The 17,803-nt window shown below is 36.5% G+C and overlaps 1 protein-coding gene across 1 annotated transcript in view; it reads right to left on the reverse strand.

Annotated features, from left to right (window-relative positions):
• LMBRD1 (LMBR1 domain containing 1) overlaps positions 1–17,803 on the reverse strand; it is a 99,309-nt gene that overhangs the window by 39,488 nt on the left and 42,018 nt on the right. The window contains exons 8-9 of the mRNA XM_074368748.1: positions 9,730–9,855; positions 5,022–5,174 (exon numbers count right to left, since the gene is read on the reverse strand). Of these exons, the coding sequence (XP_074224849.1) occupies positions 5,022–5,174; positions 9,730–9,855 (279 nt within the window). The remainder of the gene's footprint in view (positions 1–5,021; positions 5,175–9,729; positions 9,856–17,803) is intronic.

The following is a 17,803-nucleotide window of genomic DNA, read 5'->3' on the forward strand; positions in this document are numbered from 1 at the left end:
CAGAAACAGCATGTGTTATTTGACAGATTTTTGTTTAATTTCAATTCTCAATTACTTGTATTGTGACAGTGGTTCTTTGTTGCATTTAATGGTTTTTGACATGAATTCTACTTTGTCTAGCAGCAAGATCACTACCTGCTTTCTTAATGTGTCCACTTGCCTAGGATATCTTTCAAAACGTATATTTAGCCTTTCTGAATCACTGTTTTAGCCTTCTATTTCTGAAGTAGCTACCAATAAGTGCTGAATAATAAATCATTTTCATGTGAACAATAAAAGTAGTTTATCCCTTCACATTTGTGTTAAACTTTCAATTACATAACAATACGTCTGTATTCCCAGAATTTTCCATCAAGCATGTCTACTACTTACTAATTATTCTAAGTGTTCCCAATTATTCTATTATTCTTAACTTCCAACCAGATAATAGAAAGATAAGTAAGAATTCAGATCAACATTCAAGAATGACACACATATAACAAAATGAATAAATGATAAACTGACTATACTGGAAGTTTTAGCCAGTGTAATGAGAAAAAAAATCAGAAATCTTGAATTTGAAATTGTCTTTTAGCAGCTGACATAATCATGTAGTTTAAAAAATTCCTTAGGAATCTATAATAAAGCTACTAGAACTAATAATTTAGCCAGGTTCGATGATACAAGGTCAATGTACAACAATGAACTTCTACATACAATGCAAATAATTAAGAACTGGAATTAAACAAAATAACATATAACAGTATAAAGATACACTTATCGATAAATTTATCAAAATATTTGCAAGACCGCTACAATGAACACCACAAAACACTGCTAAAAGAAAGTTAAGATAACATAAACAAATGGAAAGATACCACGTTCATGGATTGGAAGACATAACATACTGATTCAAAGTAATCCCAATAATAGTCCCAGTGGGTGTTCTGTGGAATAATGAGTTCACTCTCAATTTATACGGAAATGCAAAGGATCTAGTATTGCCAAAATAATACTGAAAGAGGCAAACAAAACTGAAGAACCTTCACAATTGAATTTCATGACTGATTATAAAGTGCCAGTAATCAAGTTTTAGCATAAGGATGTACAGATCAATGGAGCGGAAGAGAATCCCACACATATATACGATCAGTTGACTTGACAAAAGTACCAAGGAAATTCAATGAGCAAAGGCTAGTCTTACCCACACACCTACGGTCAACTCATCTTCAACAAAGGAGGTAAGGATATACAATGGAGAAAAGACAGTCTCTGACAAGTGGTGTTGGGAATGCTGGACAAGTGCATGTAACTCAATGAAATTAGAACACTCCCTCACACCATACACAAAAATAAACTCAAACCTCAAAATGGCTTAAAGACTTAAACATAAGACAAGACACCATAAACCTCCTAGAAGAGAATATAGGCAAAACACTGATAGAAATCATAGCAATGTTCTCCTGGGTAAGTTTACCCAGGCAATAGAAATAAAAGCAAATATAAATAAGTGAGACCTAATTAAACTTTCAAGCTTTTGCACAGCGAGGAAACCACAAATAAAATGAAAAGACAACCTACAGAATGGAAGAAAATATTTGCAAATGATGTGACTGACAAGAGCTTAATTTCCAGAATATACAAATAACTCATACAACTCATTAACGAAAAAACCACAACTCAATTCAAAAATGGCCAGAAGACAAACATTTTTCCAATGAATACAAATGGCCAATAGGCACATGAAAAAATGCTCAGTATTGCTAATTATCAGAGAAATGCAGATCAAAACTACAATGAGGTATCACCTCATACCAGTCAGAATGGCCATCATTAAAAAGTCCACAAATGATAAATGCTGGAGAGGGTATGGAGAAAAAGGAACTCCCCTACACTGTTGGTGAGAATGTAGTTTGGTATAGCTGTTATGGAAAACAGTATGGAGATTCCTCAAAAAACTAAAAATAGATTTACTGTATGATCCAGCAATTTCATTCCTGGGCATATATCTGGAGAAAGCTCTTAATTCAAAGCCAAATGCACCCCAATGTTCATAACAGCACTGTTTACAAAAGCCAAGACATGGAGGCAACCTAAATGTCCATCAACAGATGACTGGATGGAGAAGCTGTGGTATATATATATAATGGAATACTACTCAGTCATTAAAAAGAATAAAATAACCAACATGTTGCACCAACATGGATGGATGTAGAGATTATCATACCCAGTGAAGTTGGCCAGAAAGACAAAAAAAAAGTCATATGATATAACTTATATGTGGAATCTTAAAAATGATACAAATGAACTTATTTATAAAACAGAAACAGACTCACAGACATAGAGAACAAAATTATGGTTACCAGCAGGGAAAGGGGTGGGAAGTGATAAACTAGGAGTTTGGGATTTGCAGATACTAACTACTATATATAAAATAGAGAAACAACAAGGTCCTACTATATACCATAGGCAACTATATTCAATACATTGTAATGGCCTATAATGAAAAAAATATAAAAAGGAATAATAATAGTATAAATGAATCACTATGCTGTACACCAGAAACAAACACAATATTGTAAATTGACTATACTTCAATAATAAAATAAAAAAAAAAGTCTTGCCAAAAAAAAGAAAAAAATGGAGCTGAAACAACTGGATATCAATATGGAAAATACAATAAACTTTGACCCTTAATTCATACCATCCCACAAAATTATACTAAAATGGACCACAAATGCAAAATGTAAGAGCTAAAACTATCATCTAGAAGAAAACACAGGAGAAAATGTTTTCCACAAAAATTTAAGAAGCGTCTGTTTGAATGACCGTGCTAAGAAAACAAAAAAGCAAGTCATCAACTAGGAGACAAAGTACTTGATCCAGAATATATAAAAGAGTCTCGCAACTCACTCAGAAAACAAAAACCTAACTTTAAGCATGGCCAAAAGATTTAAACAGGCATTTGAGAGAAGACACACAAATGGCCAAAAAGAACACAAAGAGATGCTCAATATCATTAGTCACCAGGGAAATGCAAATCAAAACCATAATGACATACTATTACACACCCATTAGAGTAACTATCATAGATGCAGTAGATAAGTTGTCAAGGATACGAAGGAACTGGAAATCTCCTATTGCTGTGGGAATGCAGAATGGTACACCCACTTTGAAAAATACTTTGGCAGTTTCTCACAAAGTTAAATGTACACTGAACATTAGACCCAGCGTCTCTCCTCCCTAGGAGTCTACCTAAGAAAAACGAATGAAATGAAAACACATATCTACACAAAGATTTGTACACAGATGTTCACATCAGCATTACTCATAATAGCCTCAAACTGGAAACAGCTCAAATGCCCACTAGCAGGTGAACTGATGAACAAATTGTGACAAAGTCACACATTGGAAGGCTACTCAGCAATGAAACTTAAAGGAACCACTGAAAAGAAATGCAGTAACATGGACGTAACATCTCAAAAGCATTGTGTTGAGCCGAAGAAGCTAGACAAAAGACTATATATGCCGGGGTACTACAGAACGCATAAAACTAAACTTGATGACAGGAGGACATCAGGGGTTGTTGGGGGTCTGAGCTCTATGGGCCAGGGGAAGGCATAAAGGAGCTTCTTGCAGTGACATGGATCTTCTATACCTACATATCTATAATTGGCACAATAAATCTGCACACTTAAGTTGATATGATGTGGTATATACATACAATGGAACGCTACTCAGCCATAAAAAAGAATGAAATAATGCCACTTACAGCAACACGGATGGACCTAGAGATTATTATACTAAGTGAAGTAAGTCAGGTAAAGAAAGACAAATATCATATATCACTTATATGTGGAATCTAAAAAAAGATACAAATTTTATTTACAAACCAGAAAGATACACAAATGGCAAGTAAACTATGGCTACCAAAGGGAAAAGGCAGGGAGGGATAAATTTGGAGTTTAGGATTAACACATATACACTACTATATATAAAACAGATTAACAACACGGACCTACTGTATAGCACAGGAAACTATATTCAATTTCTTGTCATAAGCTATAAAGGAAAAGAACATGAAAAAAAGTGTGTGTATATATATATATATCTGTGTGTGTGTGTGTGTGTGTGTGTGTGTGTGTGTGTGTGTGTGTGTGTATAAATTTAAAAATAATAAAGTTGATCTGAAAATCCCTCTAGGCACAGGTACCGTGAAATGGCACAAAGCAAGCTTAAAACAAGACAGCTAAAGCTAGAGACTGGGTTATAAATATTCATAAAGAATATTCATAAACAAGTCAGAATTAATTTAAGGTTGAACAGGTTTTCTTCATACCTTTGGAGCTATGAAGACAATCACCTTGGGAAAAGGGACTGGGCTAAATAAGTCTTTAAAAAAAACTGGTGCCTACTGGAAGGTTAAAAAAGTGATACACAGTAGATCTCACTGATTACGGTGTTTCTGAAGAACTCTTTCAAAAGAGGAGCTTTTTAGGGTGAGCAGTCAGTGCACTGTCTCATTCCCTTTTGAATTATGAGAGGGAGGCCACAGCCTGAAGAATCTGAGGCTGGCAAATGCTTTAAAAAAAAAAAGGGAATTAATGGCTTTCCATGTTAAATAATACCTTTTACAGACCTTCAGAAACACATCACCTCACAATGAAGCAAATTCTATTGAAATTTTACATTTGAATACTGAAATCTATCTAACTGGAAGGTCTAACATGGGTCCCGCATCTCTAATAGAAAAGTACAAACTTGCAAGACATGCTTAGCAGCACACTGCGTTACTTACCTCTATGTTAATTTAAATTTCCCCAAACCTCTGTTATAATATGTACATTACACATAAGTAAATGAAGCTCAGAGAGGTGACGTACTGTCCCCAAACTACCAAATGACAGAGCTGTGATTCAAAACCAGATTATTTTAACTCTAAAATCCATGCTGCAGTACCTCACAAGGAGAACTCCATCTCTCTGACAGGTACTGTAGAAACTTGGAAGCAGGACAGTATAATTTTTCAAAACGCCATTTACCTTCAGGGGACGCAGAGCACCACAAAATTTTGTCCACCAGCTGTTTTCAATGAATTCTAAGTGCCTCTCTCTTTTCCTAAGTGTTCGTAACCTTTCTTCAAATTGTTTTAAGGCACGTTTATCCCTTGCTGCCAAAGGTCGACCATCTTTGCTCTGCAAACACCAGAACAAAATAAAACAATTGTTTACCATTAAGGTGTTAATAAAGTACCCATCCAATTTAGCAGAGCAGGCAACAAAAACTTTTGGAGGTTGGATTTGGCTCCTTAGACAAATTCACAAATTGAAAATAAAAAAAAAAGACACTTACTGTATGATGATACACATCTCTGAACCAAAGTCAGACACATCAAAATACTATGTGGATGTGCATGCATTTAATACTGAACTTCCTCTTGATCCCTATTTTCCAAATATTGTATATGGTAAAGATACAGGAGACAGATAAATATTTTTAATAACAACTTTTTTATGAGGTACTTTAAATGTTCTTTGCTCAATTATTCTCCCTCACCTCCAAGTTCCTCATTCCTATCCCTTATCTTACTGTACCCGGCCCCTCCCTTTCTCTCCTTTCCGTCAAGTGACGGTGTTACAGTGTACCTGAGCTGACGCTTCTCAGCTCGACTCCAACACCAGCAGTGATGCGATACAAGCACGTGGTATGCAGAGGGTTTACAACAACTGCTAAGAGCTGGCACTTTCTTATTCTCCATTTGCAAATGAGTCATGTTTTCTTTGGCCAGCCTCTCTGACAGATAGTTCCCACCTATGTTCATATGAGATTTGCTGTAACCACGAGCAGTACCTTTCTCATGGTGTCTGAGTGACTTCCGCATTTGTACCCACCTCACCCATAAGTATCTTCAACTGGGTACAATAATAAACCATAATCAGACAACTGCTAAATATTAAAAAAAGGTGAAATGTAAATTTGTTTGCTTTTGGAAGGAATGAGAAAATATCCACATAGGACTACATTTTAAAAATATAACATTTTAAAATGTAAAGGTATAGCTCAGTGGTAAGAGTGCATGCCTAGCACACACAGGGTCCTGGGTTCAATTCCCAGGACCTCCATTAGAAAAAAATAAATAAATCTAATTACCTACCCACCCCCACAATGTAATAAAGTGAAAATGCAGACATTAGATAATTGAAATGTTAAAATCTCTACTAAGGTTCAAATAGGTTCTTGGGAGATACAGAACATACTGCTTTGCAGGCCACCCTCGCGCAGCCTCAGTCTGAAATAACAGATACGAGGAAAACAACCCCCTAACACCGTTTAATAGGGAGATTCACACAGTAACAACCGTCTCGTTACACAACAGCTCGCCATGCTCTTCCAGAAGCAGCCACGCTCTTCCACGCCTTCTCATATTGCTTCTCAGACTGTCTCTTGCATAACAATCACCGGGACAGTTTGCTGACTACAGATTTCTAGACCCTACTCCAAGAGAGCATGACTTAGTTAGATCTCGGGTGGGGCCCAGAATTTGCATTTCTACCAAATTCCCAGGAGATGCCGATGCTGCTGGTCCCGAGACCACACTTTGCATTTACGGGACTATATTTAACTATCTTCACTCCTTTAAGTCAAGTGCACTGGTTATAATGAAAACATAATCAAATTGTACCTCCCAAAAAGGAACCTTACAGAAGAGTATTTTCTGAAGAACAGGGGACAACAACACTCCCTTCTGGAAGACAGATCCAGGCAATGGTACGTCAAGTGTGTGATGTGAGAAGGGCTCAGTACTTTGTATCTTAACCATACAAATTTTTCTCAAAACTGCCATTCTAATATCAAAAGGATATCAGCAAGGTAGATTTATTTCACTGCTGGCTTTCTCTATTTCAGGAGAAAAAAATTAGTAAACTGATTTAAGGGTCCGATGCAAACAAACTCAAGGGATCTACTTGGTGGAAGGATCAGTGAGTGAAAGATGGATGTCAACTCTGCTTTGCCAACTGTCTAAACCAAGAGAAGAAGAACTTTGGTCAAACACACACACACTAGGCTGGAAACCCAGCAGTCAACTGATTATTTCATTTGGAAAAAAAAAATGTGGAATGTATAAACAATATCCTTTGTTGGAAAACCCGTAGAACATGAAAGCATCCCCCAGCACTGTCCCCAGTGACCACTCCCCTTTTCCGTGGTTATCACTGTTACGGAGGTCAAATACCCTTCTATGTAGTCCCTATGTTTTCACAGGTGTCCTTATATGTAAATACACTTACGGTTTTGTTTCACATAATAGCTAACTTTCTTGTACCTAAAACTGATCTGTTCTTTTACATTTATTCTCCTTCAGTCTCCAGAATACAAATCTGAGGTTGGTAATAGTATTTTATTCATTTATTAGATGAGGAAAATAAGGCCCCTAGATATCACACACAGAGTCAGTAGAGCCAGAATTTAAACTGAGAACGTCTGATTTGATTTTATAAGGTATGTTCTCTAAGCTGTATAAATCTACCTCATTCCTTTCACCACAGCACAGCACATTATACCATGATATTTAAATTTAGGCAACACCTTACTTTTGAACACTTAGATTATTTTCTTTTTTGGGAGGGCGGGGACATGAATACCCTCAGTCACCTGGGTACAGGTGCACACACACAAGCCAGTAAGACAGGTTCTTGGGTGTGAACTGCTGGATTAAACTTCTTAATAATTATGTATAATAATAATATAATAATTAAAGGTATGTGCTTATGTGTATAGGCACATGTAACAATATTCAGTTTTCTTTTTAAAAAGCTATATATTTTGTATTTCCACAAACAGTATCCCCATCCTCAAATTCTCTTTGACACCTTGTGACAAAGGTAAAAATTTTAAAGGTTTTTAAAGGATACAAAAAAATACTGAGTTGCTCTAATTAGCACATATCCGATTACGAGGGCAACCATCCTGGTGTTAACACTGAATGTCCCATGTTCTGGAAAACTCCCTGGGTCCCAGGCAAACAGGGCTCACAGTCAACCTACTCATTACTACTGATCTGAAGCATCATTTCCTATTTTCACTGAAGAGTTTAATTTCTCCGTCAGTAAACTGTCTATCTAGGTCTTTTGCTCAATACTTCTATGTACTGCTTGTCCATTTCTCTTCTTAACTTAAAGATGCTCATTATATATCACCTATATTGCAGATTATTTTCTCCCATATTATGGCTGGTTCTTTAAATTCCTTTTTGGTGCCACTTCTTTGGTACATAAATTTTAAAGCATAAAAATTAAAAACTCACCGACCTCTTAATTTGCACTTGGGTTTTGAGTCTTGTTTAGAAAGGTCTTCTACACACCAGGATGAAATTTAATTTTCACTTTCTCCTAACATTTTGTAAATGTTGTATCTGATTTAAATTCAGAATCTGCTTTATTATATGGTAGGAAGGTTATGAAAATTTCATTTTTTATCTTTCATAGACTGTATTGAATTTCTACCTGGACTTATGAAAAATTGTCATCTCTACAATATTGAATCTTCCCAATTAGGAACTGATGAAGTTCTCCATTTATTTCAGTCTTCCATTACATATTTCAATAAATTTTATAACTTTCACCAGGGAGATCCTGACATTTCTTATTATTTTACAGCTGGCAATTACTGTGCATGAGATCATTTTCTATTACATCCTCCAACTCATGAGTGATTTTTGTGCGTCTGTATCCAGGCACCTTGATGAACTCTTACTAGTTCTATTAGTTTGTCAGTTGACTCTTGCAGACTTTCTGGGCAGATGGTATCTGCAAATAATAAAAGTTACTTTCCTTTTTCTCTCCTCTTGCTCCCATATTTTCACCTACATTCTTTCTTATCTGACTAGGCCCTCCAGGACTGTAATGAGGATGTTGCATTCATCATTTCTTAGTTTCTTCTCTTCTAATTTGGTAAGGCTCTTTTTCTAAAAATTGTAACTGCAAATTGACTTTTACCGAACACTTTTTGGCATCTATTAAGATGTTTTTATTTCTCATTTATTCTCAGTATATTAAACTACTTTAATATATTTTCTAACGTAACATCCTTGCATTCCTGGGATAAACTTGATCTGATAATTATGAAATATTTTCTTAATACAGCCTAGTTTTTGAATTGCTAATATTTTTATTTGCATTAAAATATTTGCCTGTACTTTCATAAGAAAGACCAGTATATAAACAGTCTTCTTTTCTGTGTGCTATGACCATCTAGTTTCTGTATCGGGATTATGATAGTTCAATAGAATAATTCAGAAAACTTCCCATTATTATCTCTGTCCTATAAATGAGGTTTACCTAATACTTGACAGAGGAAGAAAAACTTTGTTGTGTTTTTAGAAGTACATTTAGTTGGCAAGTGGTTACATGTAATCTTATTCAACTAGCACATAAAACTTGAACACAAGGGATGCAGGAAAATCCGATATGACACATGGACTCAGGATACCTGGGAATCAGCAGGATCTTGATCATAGGTAAGTAGAACTCTTACGTTTAGTTGTGAGAACCTGATAAAAATTCTCCAGCTGTCAGTGTCCTACATTTCACAGAAGACATTCTTAAACAGAGACGTGGTTCTTTACTGATATGTTGAACAAAAATTCAAACGAAGTTAAAATACGGGTTGGCCAATTTCCAAGTCACAACAGCAAGCCGCTCAGAGACCAAGCACTTCATGCTCCCCAGGCACAGCAAAACACCAACTCACCTTTGCTTTAATCGTCTGGATGTGCTGCTCCACTTCTTCAATGTCTTCCGTGTTTTCTAAACGCTCATAAGCAGCGCTCCTGGTGCCTTTTATCAGATTTAAAGGCAATGCGGACATGCCATAGGCCTAGGAGAGACAAGAGGAAAACATGTTTCAGTGATACGATTCTAAACACACCATATGCGATTTTCAGGTGAAAAATGTCCTTTAAGGTAATTACAAAAAGAGTAAGTGGTTGTGAAGGGGCCCAGTCACTGAAGAATAGGGTATATGATTATATAGTCTCGTAATTCTCTTACTTAGTCCATATTTAGTTATACAAGACATCTGTAATCCTAACTATTCCCAGAACAGAGAATACCCATTCCTCAAAGGACAAGTCACAAAATCAACATAAATGCAGTACTTTATCAAAGTAATAAATCACAACTTTAGGCTAATCAGGACTTAAGTAGGTAAATCAGTAAAAACAATTTATAGAATTATTGTCTATGGAAAAAAATAATTTTCTCCAAGTATATATAGTAAAACCCTTAGTAAAATGTACATAGTTTAATTAATGCACACGTTACTTGATTAGCATATCAGTGATCTGTATGCAGTTTATTTATAAGTTCTAAATATTTATAATCTTTTTGCTATGTATTTTAAATAGTCTATAAGAAATTTTAAAATATTAATCAGCATTAAGAATAAACATATTATTATTTTATATTTACCCATTTCTATATTAGCCAGTCCCAAATGTGAAATTTTTTAACATTTTTTTGTTAGTCATTTTAGAATGTTGTGTCAAATTCCAGTGTAGAGCACAACTTTTCAGTTATACATGAACATACATATATATATTGTCACATTTGTTTTCGCTATGAGCTACCACAAGATCTTGTATATATTTCCCTGGGCTATACAGTATAATCTTGTTTATCTATTCTGTATATGCCTGTCAGTATCTACAAATTTTGAAATCCCAAATGTGAATTTTTACCATTAAAAACCATTAAAAACTCTTCACGGCAGTTGCCATGTGACCATTGTTCAAAATCATCATTGACCTTAAATTCTTAGAAGCAAAATTGTCAACTACCATCTCCTGGTTGCAGGAACAGCCTCTACAGCGATGCAACATGACATATTTAAACCTTTTTCATTTTCTGAGTACACAGCCAGACCACCTTAGCCGGTCTCCCCTGAAGTTAAGTGGGGCCATGAGACTGACTTCAAGACAATGAATGTGGGCATAAGTGAGAAATGCTACTTCCTAGGCTGAACCTCCAACTCCAAAATATCCTAAGTGATCCTGCAGCTTTTCTCTCGTGCTCTGTGCTACCTGGTGTCAACTCCAGGATGACCCTGAATACCTTTAGTGTCAATTTTAATCACTTTAATATTCTTCACTGAGTCTTCTTTACACATTGATTAAATATTGATTAGACCACAGCAGAGCATAAATTCTGATATATCTGGGTTGTTTTTAATTAAGGATTTTTAATTAATCTTAATTAAGAATATGAACTAAAAGAAGATCCCAGAAATCAACTCCTCCTATCAGATAATATCAACTCGATAGCATGTTGTATCCAGATAATTAACTAGCTGAAATTATTACCCGATATGCCAATCCCTGCATTTTCTAAAGGTGAAATACTTAAAATATTGCATTTTAAATATTGTTAAAACATTAGCTGATGTTCTGGTGATTTCCCTATGATCCAAAAACAAAAGGGAGATGCTGGGGAAAGGTTCTGTTTGTATTCGAAGAAAATATAATTTGGACAGAGTAGAGTCATTTTCCTCTAACTAAATTCTGGTCAAAATGATACTCATAATAACCTTGGTAAAATATAAAAAGGAAAAACACGATCAGGTTTAAAGTTGTATTTTTAACGTTGAATTTTATATGCTCCAAACACTGAAAATGTAAAGAATGAAGCCCCTGGAAGCCAGCAGATCCCAGAGCTCTTTACCCTTTGCCTGTAGGGTCGTCCTCTCCCTGTTTTAAATATTACTGAAAACAGTAACACAACACGTGAGACTCTGATGAATACACAGCACTACATAATGGTTATTGACTGGTTCTTCACACTCACATCTCACTTTAACACAAGTCCATGTTGCTTTTTACAACCTTGGCTATTGCCAAGGGCAAAAATATTTTGTCAAAGCCAGGTTATGCCCAAGTGTATTTCTCCATCTTTCCAACCACCTCCAACTATGGTTATTTTATCCCAGAGCTTGCTAGTCTGTGTTGGATGGATCTGGGTCTCTAAATAAGCTAAACCTGGTACTCAATACGGTTTCCCAAGGAGTCCGCTACTCCAGTCAACATTAACAACACGGCCCCTATTTAGAGTTTAATGTCAAATACAAGGTCATCTAAATTCTCCTAACTGGTCTGCTGGTCTCACTCTCTACAAATCCATCTTCTACACTGTTTCCAAAGTGATCTTCCTCTAACACTCAAGTCAGATTATGTCATTCCTCTAACATGTATGGAGATTCTCCAGGACTAACAAGGGTAGTTTTCTAAGTGTTCTGGCAGGAGGTCCTAGGAGTCTGGGCAGGTGCCTTTAGGGCCACGACAGGAGCTGAGACAGAGGGAGCCTTGCAGGCACCGGCTGCTATTTTAACCAGAGCAATTCTGCTGTGTTCATCTATTTTTCATATATTAGAACTTCATGAAAGATTGCTTGAAAAAGGTGTTTTGCTTTTCTTTTTTCCTTTCAATGAGAGGTAGAATTCCCAGACTTGTGAATAGACACCGTTATCTAATCCTGGCACACAGAGCTCTTCCAGACCTGATCCCTCCCACCCTTACCTCCTGCCTCTCAGCAGTTCCCTGTTCTTCAATCACTCTAGTTCTACAGGACATCAGGTCAGGCTCTGCCCAGCATCCGTACTTTAGTACCTGTAATGCTGGCATCTAAAATGCCTACCTCCTCAGCCTCCTTCACCAGCAATTCCCAAAGCCCTTCATGTCTCAGTTTAATTACACCAGGTCTGAGAAACCTTCCTTGATTTGTAAATGTGCCTTGCTTATAACTCAATTATATGTACAGAACACTGTAACATAACTGGTCTGCATATTTGTTTTACCACCCAATCTGTTAAACTTAATCAGAATTACTTAAAAAGTTCATAACAATACAGATTTATCAGCCAAATTAGTAAGTACAGTAGATTATCTGACACTAGGTCTCAATTTTTCTTTTTCCCACCCTTACTCTAAGAACAAACATGTATTAAATTAATAAAATAACTTCTCTAAGAAAATAATAATCAAAAAAATTTTAACAGCTCTTTATTCACACTAACTTGTTTCCTTACATGGAATTTATATATTTATTAGAAAAGTTTAACTGAATTCCTATAGCTTAAATAAACAGCTTAGTGTAAAAATGTTTTTAAATAAAAATATGTCCTTGGTACCAACTTGTGGTACAACATCTTTTTGTGAATTATTAATGGTCTGAAGAGAACAAGTAAAAGAAAGTAATAACTGTTATGGTTACCTAGCTTTTAGCTTGTTTTTGGATTGCATGTTTAAGTTTCAATGATTATCAGACAATTTAACCATAATGTAGATTACGATCAACTTGACATAACAAATTATATAAAAATATTTAATCATTACAACTTTAAGATCTTTAAACAACAGTCTTTTGAATTTAACCTTAGACGACGACTTCTTCAAAAAACAAAATGTATGAATACTGTCCTTTTCAGAAACAGAAAACTTTTATTGCTTACTACTGCCCTCTAGTGAATTACCAGAAAATCAACAAGGCTGAAGAGAGTGTATCATTTAAAATGCTTCTAGGTCGGCCATCATTGCCATCAACTTTGTTTCTACTTCCAAGAATAAACCACCATCTATATTTTAAAATCCAAATGTTTTGAAAGAATATATACAAACTACAAACATTTCTAATACCTTCTTGCCCAGACTAGAACAGCACCTTTTCCCCGCATCTCTCTCTTTCATGTAGGATGAGTTTCCAACTTACGAGCCTTGGATTACTGAAAAAGGTCAGTGCCAGGCACTGCCTGTAAACTGAATAAACATCTTGCATATATTCGTAACATCTATTACTCAAGGACCTATACCGCTGTTGTGAATAATGAAAAAACTCGCTTAATGTGTACTCAGTGAAGATTCCCTTCTAAGAAATGTATGTATTTTTTTCTCACATTTAACATAAGTGGAATACAGATGCATCTTATAATCACTGGCTAGGCAGAAGTCATGACATCGCTATCATTACCTGCACCCTCACAAGTTTGGTCATAACTCGTCACATTATAGTAACCTCTTCAGTTGAGTGACATGCATTCTTGGTACAACTACTGAGCTGAACTGCCACTTACAAGGTCTTATAAGCCAGCACTACGATTTAACGTTGAAGCAGAAAGTTAATGTGTACGGAGAAAGAGAAAAGAGGAGCAAACAGTGAAGTAAAAACACACTGGAACAATGAGCAGGATTCCCTATTTTCTTGCAAAGCGACAATCAAAAGCTTTATGAGCTTAAGAAAGGAAGACGCTCAAAGCAGAAGCCATCTTGTATTCTGCTCCCTAGGCAGCAAGAGAAGAAATAACAAAACAATAATAAAAACAGCTTAAATGTACACAATGGGTGTGTTAGCAGCTTTTAAGAAAATCCCAGAGACAAGAGTGGAGTACTTGAGAAAAGCTATATCATCAATTCTCTTGACAGCACAAAAGACAATCTTGGATAATGAAACATGGACAGGAATAACTAACTCAAAAAAGTGCTTCAGAAGACTCATTCCAAACGTGAAGTTTCAGGAATATCTTTCCAATCTATTTCGCTTATATTTTCCTTATTTTGTATGCAGGAGACTGATACGATTTTTTAACTAGATAAGTCTAAAAAGCTCTGATATGAAACAAAAATTATAAATGATAAGAAAGCCTGGGCAGGGGTCCTTCCCTTACAGTGGCACCTAAAAGAAAAGTGCATCTTACAACTGGTGTCACTGACTCAGTGAAACACAGCATCACATGCTTTAACTTTTAAAGCAGATTTCTGTCTTCAAAGATTATTGAGAACCACTGCTCTACTTATTTCTACCTTTGAATCCTTAATTTACAACTTTAATTTTCCTTAATCCATTACTTTATATTTATATTAAATTTATATGGATTAAGCATATATGCAATGTGCATATATATATTTTTATATATATATAATTCAGAAACTCCTAGAAGACATGTTCAATTTTTTTTAACTGGTAAGTGTACATAATTAAAAGTTCAGTAGTCACTGCTTTATAGGCACTGCAGTGGTCCGTATGATACATTTTGTATGAAAATAGCATTATTCAGTATTTCCCCAGCTGGTGGCACCAAAAATTTTAAATGTCTACATAAATATTTGTGCCTAGAGATTTCTTTCTTTCTTTTTTTAATCAAAAAGGTAGCAGATACCCTTTGGATTTAAGCTGAAAACAACAGGCAAGAGAACGTGTTGTTTGGCACTCTTCTCCTAAAATCGAGGGCCCCATTATCTGGCTATTCCTTAAGACCTGGTACAGTGGATACAATCTTGGTAAAATTTAAATAATCAACTAGTGTCTAAACTAAACAATAACATAACTAAGAAATTCACACTCAGTTGACACATACATTTCAAAAACTTCTCTAGTCTCATTACTCATAGTTACAGGTTCTATAACAGACATGACTTTACCTTTAGCAATTAATTCTTTGTACTCAGGGTCAAAGTCTCTTAATTATTAAACTTCCCACTTTGGGTACATTAATCAAAATTAAACCTCTTCTGCTTCCCATGAATACCTATACCCTCATCCGTGTTTCACCAAGAAAAGCCCAATTCTCCAGCTTTTCCATAACAAGCTAGGAGAAAACCTTACATTCACAAGCAAAATAACCAGTGCTGTTGACCACCCATCTGTAACAAAACCACCTACTGATAAACAGTGGATTTTCAATTTCTTTTTTAATAAAGTCTGAATAAGTTTTACTGGCCCATTTTACGATGGGGAAGCTAGGGTTCAGAAGTCAGACTTCACATAAAGACCTACACTCATGACTAGTCCTCAGCTCTGCAGATCATGCTACCCGGCCCCCCTTACATAGGACTTTCTCTATCCTACCTGCGTAGCAATGCTGGTGAGGCTGTGGTTTGGTAGTAAAACATTCTCCCACTGAGTTCCAAGCATATTTTGTAGCGCAAATGATGGTTATCTGTCTACTCACACACCCCAAATTAACTACCACCCAACCATGAACATCTCTTTAACTTACTTACCTTTTCATAATTCACATTCTCACCGATCACGATACTACTGCTGTTAACATCTGGTTTCCTTTCAGTGCAAGAGGAGAGAGGTGGGGTCTAAAGCTTGAACCATATAAAACTGAATATGCAACATTTTGAGCTACTAGTGACTATGTATGGAGTGGCCGATAGATTCCAAGACTTGGTGAATTGTTTAATTAAATCCTCACAACCTTATTAAACACTATTCCCATTTCAGAGATGAGTAAATCTAGATGGTAAAGTAGTTCAAGGGACCCATGGGCTTAAGAGGGATCTACATTTAAGCCTCTCCACCGAGGATCGTAATTTTACTGTTTATGCTACGTTAGGAAACGCGTCATATAACGCCTACGTAGTTTGACCTGGTATGCTGCGACAGCAGACCCTCTGCCCTGGTCTGAGCCCCTAAGGGGCCCCTCCCTACCTATTCAGCGTCTCTTCCATGTCTTTCTGGTTCACGTCATAAGGTCCTCTAATTGTTTTATCAACGTCCGTCAGCCTAGCCTTCTCCATGCGAGGAAAGTAAAGCTCTTCTAAAGACACCTTAACTAAGTTAGCATGAGTATTATATTTGGATTAATTGATTGCTTAAAAGATAATTTTCACAGTTTCAATTTGAATATAAAGTATTACATTAGTTTGAAATATTCATCTTTACAATAATATTGTTCCCACAGGGAAGTCCTTGCTCAAAGGGTTTTAATAATTTCACACATTTTCCCCACTCCTACTTATCACCCCCATGGCTTATTTTAACTCAGACCCACCAGAGTAATACTGTTAAAATTTTGGTCAGATCCTATTACTTTTCCACTTAAAACTTTCCAGTGGCTTCTAATCTTCATCAGAATAAAATTCAAACTCCTAACCAAGGTCTATAAGGTGCTCTATATAAAACATGTCCTCTGGCTACTTCTCATCTCAGCCCCGGCCATCCCCTCCTCCTTGGTAACCGAGCTCCAGCCAGGCTGGCGTTGCCTCTCTGCCACCGTCTGAATATATCGCCCAGGTGCCAACCCCAGGACTCCTGCACTTACCCTCTCCTCTCATGGCTGCCTGGCCCTTCACTCCAGTCAGGTCTCTTCTCAAAGGTTAGAGAAGCTACTGCTGACCTCACATTGGGATCAGCCTCCACCACTGTCTGTCCCCTTCTGCAGCTGCCCCATGTCTACATATTCATGGCATCCAGTACTCAATAGGGTTGGGGGGGGCAATTCTCCACAGGTCCCTCATTTCTGCACAACTTGCCAGCCTTTCCTCCAGCACTGTTTTTTCAAGAATGTTTGCGCAGCTAATGGCCTCGGGAGACAAAGACAGCGTCCTCCTCTGGAGCAAGAGTAGGTACGTTTACTGTCCATTATAAAGACTCAGCTTCCCTAAACGTTTGCAAGGCTCCTCTGCATGTGACAGTCTCACTCGGTGCGACACGGGACTCAGGAAACCAGACAATGCTGGCCGTGAGGCTACTGCTATTGTTGTGACTGGGACAAAGTTCTCTGTCTCTGACCCAGAAGACTTGCGTCTTTGACCAACATCCATGAAAATGTAGCAGGCTAGAAGGAGGGTAAAATCCCAGGTCCTTCACAGTTCTCAGTGATGACCTTACATATTGGTTTCCTCTTTTTCCATTTATTTCTCCTGAGTAATCTTTCACTGACTGTTATATACTCATTTCTCTGTAGTTTTCAAAGCACTTTTACAAAAAGTATCAGTTGACCTTCAAAAATCCCTAAGAGGCATTTTTTTATTCCCATTTAATGCAGAAGA

This window comes from Camelus bactrianus, chromosome 8, assembly GCF_048773025.1.
Source record: "Camelus bactrianus isolate YW-2024 breed Bactrian camel chromosome 8, ASM4877302v1, whole genome shotgun sequence".
NCBI classification, from domain to species: Eukaryota; Metazoa; Chordata; class Mammalia; order Artiodactyla; family Camelidae; genus Camelus; species Camelus bactrianus.